The 10,673-nt window shown below is 37.1% G+C and overlaps 1 protein-coding gene across 1 annotated transcript; it reads right to left on the bottom strand.

Annotated features, from left to right (window-relative positions):
* LOC107611585 lies at window positions 2,527–3,153 on the bottom strand. The gene has a single exon (XM_016313498.1). It carries the CDS (start codon window positions 3,151–3,153, stop codon window positions 2,527–2,529), a length of 627 nt encoding a protein of 208 aa, XP_016168984.1.

The raw sequence follows: 10,673 nt of genomic DNA, 5'->3' as shown, positions 1-10,673 counted from the left end.
TGAGCTTAAGTGTTGCACGTGCAGAGGCTATTTGTGGAGTTGAACGCCAGTTTTTGTGCCAGTTTGGGCGTTCAACTCTGGTTTTGGATCCTTTTCTGGCGCTGGACGCTAGATTTGGGTAGAAAGCTGGCGTTGAACGCCTGTTTACGTCGTCAATTCTTGGCCAAAGTATGGACTATTATATATTGCTGGAAAGCCCTGGATGTCTACTTTCCAACGCAATTGGAAGCGCGCCATTTTGAGTTCTGTAGCTCCAGAAAATTCATTTTGAGTGCAGGGAGGTCAGAATCCAACAGCATCAGCAGTCCTTTTTCAACCTCTGAATTTGATTTTTGCTCAAGTCCCTCAATTTCAGCCAGAAAATACCTGAAATCACAGAAAAACACACAAACTCATAGTGAAGTCCAGAAATGTGAATTTAACACAAAATCTATTAAAAACATCCCTAAAAGTAACTAGATCCTACTAAAAACATACTAAAAACAATGTCAAAAAGCGTATAAATTATCCGCTCATCATCAGGACAATCATCATTGAATAAATCAATATAAAAAGCAGATGCCATTTGTTCTAAAGCAAGTTTATTAGACACACAGTTACCGTCATGATCTTGGAGGGACTCTATTTTGTTCTTCCTTCTCCTTGCCATGGTGGATCCATGAAAGTATTTTGTGTTGCGATCCCTGCACTGAATCCACTTGAATCTTGACTTTGAAACCACAGAATTTCTTCTTGAGCCAGAATCTCTTCATACTCTCTCCAAATGTTAGCCTGAAGCTCATGGAGATATGAAGAATTGTTGATCTGTAATTTATTTGAAATTCCTTGTAACCTGCGCAAAATCTTACTCTTTCTTCTAAGAATATTTCCAAACACATCAATATTCCATTTTTTAGGCTTGTCCTAAAAGCATTCAGACGGTTATTCCAAGAATCTTGTATTTTCCAGTTACTATTAACCATATGGGTAAAATCCGGATGTGATAGCCAGGCTGCTTGAAACCTGAAAGGGCATATTTGTTTGCTCTCTTGTCGATCATTTGCTAAGTGGAGACATAAGGGGGAGTGGTCCGATTTGAAGCTAGGCAAGTGTTTGATGTGAGCAGTAGGGAAAATAATCTGCCAATCAAGATTGCTTAAGCCACGGTCGAGTCTCTCAACCAAGTTTCCACGCTTCCAAGTAAACGGCTATCTCGATTATCCCAAATCAAGAAGGCCATAATAAGATACGCAGGCTTGAAAATCAGAGCATGCTCCTCTGCTGTTGCTATTGGACCCACCATGACGCTCATGATCATGTAACAGGGCATTAAAGTCTCCAATAAGGCACCACGGCAAGTTAATCTCATTGTGTATCGATCTAATATCATCCCACAGGTAGTTTCGATTAATTCTCTGGGGACTGCCGTAAATCGCTGTTAAAAGCCAGTACGGCGAGGACCCAGACTTGACTTTCATATGCACCATCTGAGAATTGTGAGCATGAATATCAACTTTCCATTTGCTTCTATCCCATAGATACCAAATACCACCAGATTGACCTCTTGCTTCCTCAATAAAATGACCATCGAAACCCATTTTTTTTCAAACTGCTTCACCTCGTTGCCCACTAATATGGGTTTCTAATAAAATGCAGAAACTAGCATTAAACTCCTTTTTGATATCTCTGATGAGGGTAGAGAAGGCCTTTTCCCCCGCACCTCTACAATTCCAGGCTATAAAATTCATGAATAACTAGACAAGGAAAGATAGAGGGTAACTAACCCATTATTGAACCTAGGCAGACGCCCCCGTGCCCATCACTTGATGAGTGTACCACCACATCCTCCATGAGTTGATCAGGTGGCTTTTCCTCTGAATTTTTTGGATTCCTGCTATCAGGAGATGGACCTCTCTCTTTTGCAATCTGGCCAGGAACTTGGGTGAAGAAACTATTTGTCACAACATGTGATTCCATGAACTTTTCATGTGTTTTGGATTCTTTGTAGATCTTTCACTGCTCCTTTTGGATTCTTCTCATGTCTTCAAGCATTTCAAGTTCCATGGCTGCAACATTAGGATCCCTGGAAGAGAAAATTCCATGTTTTGAAATTGCCAATTGGGGATCCGAAGTGGCATGTTCTTGTTTGGTTTTCTTAAAAGAAACCTTGGGTCCTTTTTCAACTTTAGTGGGCCTATCTTTTATAAGTGTGCCTTTTTTACTCACCTTCCCAGCTCCTTGTTTTAAGATCTTGTCATGGGCTTTTGTGGATGGCCCATTTTCCTTTTGTTTTGCTTGCTGATTGGTCCCATTTTTCATAGTGCTTGGTTGGTCATTTCCTTTAGATTTGTTATTGCCATGCAATCCTTGCATATCATCTAAACCTTCCTCCAATAGAACATTGAATCTGGAGTTTGATTCTTCTCCTTGGGTAGCGCTATTATATTCTCCTTCCATATTATTCAAGGATTTCTTACCATAATAATTACTCTTTTGGTTAGTCGCATATCTCTCTAATTTTCTTCTAAATTGCTTCCTTACCATCATTCAGGGTCCAAAATTTGGAGGGCTTTGATCATATCTCCTTTGATTTTGTTCACCGAATTTTATGCTATTTTCATTCTGGTCCTTATTCAATGCAATGATCCTCTGTTCATCGGATCTTCTCCCGTCTCCCCCGGACCCCGAGACGCCGCCTCCTTCCTCCGCATCCTCCGACGGTTCACTACATTGTTCTGAACGGTGACCATAAAGACCGCACTTGAAGCAAATAAGGTGTAGACCTTCATATTCAATATTGAAAATACTCCCAAGAACAAAACTTCTGGGGACTAACTTTTTAGTGAGATCAATCTCAACACATATTCTGGCAAACCTTCCTCTCGAATGAATAGACATGGCTCTATCTATTTTCAACATCGTACCAATGGCCGATCCCACTCTCCATAGAAAGCGATGGTTGTACAGCTCGATCGGGAGATCCGGTATGCGTATCCAAGCCGCTATTTTGCGAACTGCTTTCTCAGATTCCAGAAAAAAAGGCCTCCAACGTTGGACAATTAAATAATGCCCAGCCACCATCCAAGGTCCTCCCGTTAGTGCATGCGAATAGTCATCTTCATCTGAAAAATGAACCAAAAAATAATCACGGTCCATATCAATAACATTAATCATACCTTTTTTGATCCAATCTCTATTTAAACGTTGCTCCATGAAGCCTAAGTTGATTCTCTTTCCTAGGACTTTTACGATGAGGGATGCTCGCCACGGTTTACATCATTCCTCAAATTCTTCTTGGGTTACTTTGATAGTGGGGCAAGGATCAAATGATTTCTCCCTGTCAGAGTGATCGTCGCTATCTTTATACCATCTATCCTCCAGATTCGGAGAATCTTCATCTGTTTGTTCATGGAGATCCATATCATCTTCCATTGTAGGACCAGATGGTTTCAGTAAAAATTCCTTATATGTAGCTTTGGACCTCACTATGGCATTCTCAGTATTCTCATGGGGAATCTCCATATCACCACTTGGTTGATTCAAATCTATTTTGTCGCGTGTTTTAACTTTTTTTGTGCTGCGTTGCACCAGATCTTCTTCTTCCGTTGAAACCCTAGGAGAATTCTCTAAGGATTCCATAGCAATCCCCGTTATATATAAACATTATTAGTTTGTTTAAATACAACTAAATTTAGATAAATTTTTTTTGAGATTTTTTTTATTGTCATGACAAAAGATATTAAAGTAAAGTACTATTTTAGTTCTTAATGTTTGAACTAAGTCTAAATTTTGACCATAATGTTTAAAACATCCTATTTTTATCCTAAATATCTTATTTCATATCCTTTCTTCCATTATGATTTTCTTCTAGATAGCAGCAAATTAAAAATCATAATTGTAGTGGCCATAGCTAGTGGTGGTTGTAGTAATTTAAGAGTAAAATTAATAGAAAAAAAAAAGGAAAAAAAAAAAAAATAATTGAGAAAAAGGAAAATTTTAGAAGGCTAAAATAGGACAGAATAAAACATTTAAGATAATAATAGAATGTTTCAAACGTTAGGGACGAAAATTAGAATTTGGCTCAAACATTAGCAATTAAAAGAGTACTTTACTCAAGATATTATTATAGAAAATTGTCTTTGTTAAAATCTAATCGAGACAGTTTTATTTGTTTGTACCATATTTATCCGTAGAATCAAAGTAATATGACCAATGTTATTACGTATCAAAACTCTACATCATTTTAAAGCCTCCTAACTTGCAACTTTGTATTATTACAATGACTATTAGATTGATCAATATTCTTTAGTGATATTTTCGGGACACCAACCTTATGTATTGGTGTGTGTTGAAGTAAACTAGAATAACTTATGTTCTTCAATTAGTCCGACCAAAGAAAAATAAGAGCTAGTATGGTTTTTTTTTTTGAAAATATCTTTTAAAAATATGTAATCCAAAGTAGTTAGATAAAAAAATGAATTAACTCATCAAAAGCATAGTCTGAAAAAAAGAAAAGTATAATATTTTATGAAAAACAAAATTTACTTCATTATTTTTATTATCTTCTATTAAACCATCACCAACCTTTCAATAATCATTCACAAATAATTTGTTTCTTGTGATGATTACTTGACACTATTCTATTGTGTCATTCTTAAGTCTACATTTGAAAAATTCAGTTTTGTCAATAAAAAATTGTTGTCTAAATTTTTTAAGATAAAATTTTAAATATAATTTATTCTTTATGTAAGGTAATTTTTTTTTTGTTTTCTTGTATGGACTATTTACCTTGTATTTTTGAATAGTTACATAGGTATGATTTTTTATTTTCATCAAATATTGGAACTATTATAGGTTTGTCTATGTTATTTAGAGTTTGTGGCTTGTACCCATTATGCATAAACAAAATAATATCTGCATATGGAATTTCTTTTTTCTAAAACTCTATAGTGCATACAAACATATGAAAACTGAAATGACAATGCAACTTGATAAATCATATCTATACTATTATAGGATTTTAATAAGGTGTAATACATAGATAATTGACTTACATCTCATAATTTTATCGAATATTTTTTCCTCTTTTAGGTCTTTAAATAAATTATCAACTTTTATAATTAATTTTAGTTAATTATAACTGATATAAATGTATTATAGTTAATTAATTGACATAAATTATAATAAATTATATGATATTTGAATATCTGTTTAAACTGATTAATTGATATTATTAATTAGGTATTATTAATTTGATTTAATGAATTAGAAGAAATAAATCTAAAATTACTCTTAAAAACATATGCCACGCATGTTAGCTCCATCGTTAAGTGCAAAAATTGAATTTTGATATAATATAATAGATAATAGATTATACTAGAAAATGAATCATAAATAACTAAGTAGGAAATTTGGATGTGCTCAAATTTAGATAAAAATTGAAAGAAAAATGAAAAAAATTTTCTTTTTCATTTTGTGATTGTGAAATGTATGTAAAGTAGATACACTAAACAACATAAATAAGTTGCATGTTAATCAAATAAGAATTTGATTGATGAAATTAGGACTCAACTAGCGTTTTTACCCGTTGATCCGACCATTACAAATCCGACGTTATAACTCGGCACTATTTGTCATAACTCGGCAAGCTTACGTTATAACTCGGCATCACACGTTACAAATAAACTCAACGGACTACATCCTGAAATCAAAACGTTCGAGCAAATATCAACGGTCATTACACCTTTATTATTACCCTTCAACTCGGATGATAAAATAGAAGTGTAACCGACCTGTACGTTTTCACCTATAAAAGGTATGATCTTCTATCCTAAAGGATACATTGAATTCTCAATACTAACTTAAGCTTCGGAGTGTCTTTGCAGGTACACTCTCCCTTGTTTCTTGTTCACACTCTGCGTGATTGGACATCTCTCCAGGCGTGAAGCTCGGACTTTCTCAAGGCTCATAGATCGGCACCGAAGATAACAACTCGGCGCCGACTCCCAGAAGCCGAGCTCCCCTCTAGGTATCCACACAGGAACAATTGGCACCCACCATGGGCCGAGAATATAATTCTTTCTTTATATCATCGGCATCAACGTTCTCGCATGGAGCCATGGCTGAGCAACTTCCTCCTACGCCATCTGAACTTCTTCAGAAGGTGACCAAGTTACGGCAAGCCAACTAGTGCATGGCCGAACAGAACTAAAGAATGGCAAATCAGATTGCTAATCTGAATAATACTCGGATAAAAAATAACAATAATCGAAAAGAACGAACGGAAGAAGCCGAGCATCAGTCAAGGCCGACGCATGTCTCCGAAACTGCTCGGCAGGAAGAAGAACAACCTGAGCACAATGAGGAAGCTCGGCCAGAAGACGAGGATGACAACTTAGAAAACTCCCCTGGGCCATTCACGGCCGAGGTGATGAACTTCGTGTTACCCAGGAGGTTCACTCTGCCAACCACCCTAACCCGTTATGAGGGTAGGTGATCCGAAAAAATACATCAAAAAGTTCACCTCCATAATGATAGTAAATGGTGCAACTGATAAAGTTTTATGTCGTTGTTTTCCATCTTACTTAGACGGTGAAAGAGCGAAACTCTCGCGCGATCTAGAATTTTTTAAAAATAAATTCCCGTTGTAAGTATAGCTTTTAGACCGACAAGAATTCCTTCCTTACAAAAGTTTTGTTTGTCACTTAAGCAAACCCAATAAAAATTTATAACCGAAGTATTTAAACCTTGGGTCGTCTTCTCAAGGAATTGCAGGGAAGTATGACTTATTATTAGCTATGAAAAAGGTAGAATTTTGGATTTTTGAAATAGGGAATAAGTAATTTGAATGACAAGAAAAATAAATAAATAATTATAAAGTGAATTCTTGGGGAGGTATGAGAATTTGGAAGTCCTATCCTAGTTATCCTTATCGATGGTGATGAGAATTGAGTTTTAATCCCATTAGTTAGACTTTACTAAAGCAAAGGAAAGTCAAGTGGGCTAATTAGTTTGATCTTCAGGTTCTAGCCAATTCCTAAGAAAGGACTAGAGTTATTGGAATTCAATTTAATTAGCAAAAATAACAATTATCAATTACGATGAGTTTGATAACTCAAAAGTCTCCAATTAATCAATTAAAGCCAAGAATATAAAAAGCTGAATAAAAATCATAAATCTGAAATACCTCAATTGCATTAATAAAAGAAAATCAATCTAAACATAAAGAGTTCATAAGCTAAATTGGTAACATAAGTCAGATACGAATAAAAGTATTAGAATAAATAAAAATATAAAAGGAATATTGAACCTGAGAAAAAGTTGAAATCCTAAATCCTTTAAGAGGAATCCTAATCCTAAAACCAAAGAGAGATGAGAGAACCTCTCTTTCTCTAAAACTACATCTAAAATCTAAAATTGTAAATTATGGAAGATATATGAGTTTTTTTCATGAGTGGATACATTCTCTCACTTTATAGCCTCTAATATGTGTTTTCTGGGTCGAGAACTGGGTCAGAAACAGCCCAGAATTCGCTGGTTTCGAATTCAAACACGTTGGTTTTTCGCCACTGCGACGCATCCGTGTGGATCACGCGTTCGTGTTACTTATCGTCAGAGCAAATATGGCAAATTATATATCAAATCGAAGCCCCGGATGTTAGCATTTCAACGCAAATAGAACTGTATCATTTGGACCTCTGTAGCTCAAGTTATGACCATTTTAGTGTGAAAGGGTAAGGCTGACAGCTTTGCAGTTCCTTCAACTTCTTGTATTCCTTCCACTTTTGCATGCTTCCTTTCCATCCTCTAAGTCATTCATGCCCTGTAATCTCTGAAAACACTTAATACACATATCACGGCATCGAATGGTAATAAGAGAGGATTAATATTAGCAATTATAAGGCCAAAGAAGCATGGTTTCAATCATAGCGCAAAATCAGGAAGGAAAATGTAAAATCATGCAATTAGTATGAATAAGTGGGCAAGAACTTGATAATAACCACTCTATTGAGTACAAGATAAATCATAAAATAGTATTTTATCAGACGGTCCTGCACTTGATTGGTTTTGTTCTTTGCCTGCAGGTTCAATTTCTTGTTTTTGAGACCTATCAAAGCCTTTCGAGGAGCATTTTGCTGGATCAGCTATCTATCTACATGACACCGATTACTTAAACACAATCAAGCAAGGCCAGCACGAAAGCCTCAGAGACTCTATGACACACTTCACAAAGATAGCCATGAGTATACCCGATTTCCACCCCGAGGTGGAACAACACGTGTAACACCCTACCACACAGAGTCTTATGATTAAGTAAAAAAACAGAGGTGGCGAGGTATTACGACCTCTAAAAATAAAATTTAGTACGTATAGCAGTGTGAAAAGATTTGTAACTAGGAGCCTTTGGAGAAAAAAGGGGGTAAATCACGCGCAACACTCCGATCAATAACGTAAAAGAAATAGATAAAGAGTAAGCTGACGTTAGGAGATATACAAAAGAGTGCCAAAATACATATATCAAGACTGGGGACTCGGCTTGCAAAGATAACCGGCCCGAGCATATAAGTATATATATATATATATATATATATACATATATAAAATAATCCCAAAAGAACCCAAATGACAAAATACAAAATCTGTTCTCCAAAATAACCTCTAAAAGGAGTTAATACAAAATATGTATGAACAGTGGAGAATATAAGTATCTAAACAAGTGTATAATGAACAAAATAAAATCCTAAGATACAAGGATCTTCGCCAAAAGGAAGTCTCCAGCATGCCTCAGCGAGAAGCCTCACGTCCTGCATCTGAAAACCACAAAATCCGCATGGGTGAGAATCGAAGGTTCTCAGCATGGAAACAGTGCCCAAATATCTAACATGTAATGTCCTGAGAGAGACGAAGGCAATCCTAGAACTTTCAGATTATAATCAAAGCGTATAAACATGCTAAACCATAAGAAATATAAACAGGCGACTAACTTAAGAATCTTCAATCTAACTAAATATCCCATTCCCAAATCCTGCAAACCTTCCAACCGCCAACAGTGATTGAAATGCAAACACAAGTATATCAAGAAAATAGATGCACAAGTAGGAAGTAGATAAGGCAATTAGGCAAGCAGCAAGTAATGATGCAATCAGTTAGGCATTCCAAACAATTCACATATAATGCATATGATGCACGCCAGTCCTAGAGGCTGATGAGTCTCATCTGTCGGTTATAAAGCCAACCCGACAAGTCCTGGTAGCTAACCATTGAACGGTCCATCTGTCGTGCATCCCCAACTCGAGTAATTCTCAATCATAACATATTCATAATCATAATCATACAACATCCACTCTTGGTGTTTATTAGGGGGTGAGCTCATCCGGACCTTTCACAGTGTCCGACCACACTTACAACATAGGGTCAGCAGAGTATCGAGTCTCAACCTGGAGCACGTGGTAGCTAGTCACTGCTTTCATCCAGAAAAACTCATGTCTCAGATAATCATTCCACATCCATCCATACACATTCCATCATCATTCCTTGTGACCATATCATCACTCATCATAACCCGGGACAAGTGGGACGAAACCATAACCCTTGCGTCCACCCGGGGAGCCTCTATACTAACCAACCTGGAGCAAGTGGGGCGAAACCGCAACCCTTGCATCTACCCAGGAGGTATGTTCTCATATGCCCAGGAGGAAACAAGGAGGGGATTCTAACCTCCCACCATCCCGCTGGGGGCGATTTTACAATACCAGGAGGAACTAGGAAGGGGATCCTCACCTTCCACCATCTCTCTAGGGTCGCACTTTCGAGAAAGAGAACTCAAGATAAAACAATCATTCACATTCACATTTTCATTCCCAGCCATAAATTACAATTTATCATAGCCATTCGGCTTAAAATCACAATTCATATCCAGCCATAAACCATTATCTCACACAGCCATTCGGCTCATATCACACACAGCCATTCGGCTCATATCATATACACAGCCATTCGGCTCATATCATAAACACAACACTCCACCATCCTCCTTAACAACTCATAACCTCATCACTAGTCATAACTTCTCATTATATCCCCTATCTTCATCCACAAGTTACCCTCTTCCTTAGCTTCCTCTCAATCGCTAGGCATTCTATATTAAACTAAGATTTAAAGGATGAAATTTGGGGTTTATAAGTGTGAAATAACATTGCAGAAGGTTACAAGCTTGTTGGAAATGTAGAAGACTTGAAAACAAAAGCTTTGAAAAAGAACTAGATCGCGTGCGTACACATAGGGGTGTGCATGCGCATGCCCAGAAGCATTTTTAAAAGTGTGCATACGCACAGGAAGCAAAATCTCCAGGGTTGAGTGCACGCACAAGGTGTGCTAGCGCCACCAACAACATGCCATTCCCAACATGTGCGTGCACATAGATCTGTGCGTACGCACAACTTGCAAGACTTCCTTGGCCATGTGCGTGCACAGAGCGTGCTAGCGCTCCCAGCAGCAGCCCCATTTCTGCGTGTGCGTATGCACAAGGCTGTGCGTGCACACAGGCTCAAAATTCTGCGGGGTGTGCATGCGCACCGAGCTGTGCGTGCGCATACAAACCAGAAATCACAAATTTTTGGCCTAAACTTCCAACGATCATATCTCCTTCCACAAAATTTAGATTTTAACCAAATTTAAACCGTTTTAAAGCTTAT

This window comes from Arachis ipaensis, chromosome B01 (genome assembly GCF_000816755.2).
Source record: "Arachis ipaensis cultivar K30076 chromosome B01, Araip1.1, whole genome shotgun sequence".
NCBI classification, from domain to species: domain Eukaryota; kingdom Viridiplantae; phylum Streptophyta; class Magnoliopsida; order Fabales; family Fabaceae; genus Arachis; species Arachis ipaensis.
The sequence above is the reverse complement of the archived record's forward strand: the minus strand, read 5'-3'. Positions and strand labels throughout refer to the sequence as shown.

Excerpts from the sequence above, each read along its gene's own strand:
- LOC107611585 (XM_016313498.1), bottom strand. The coding sequence starts at position 3,153 with ATGATTAATGTTATTGATATGGACCGTGATTATTTTTTGGTTCATTTT.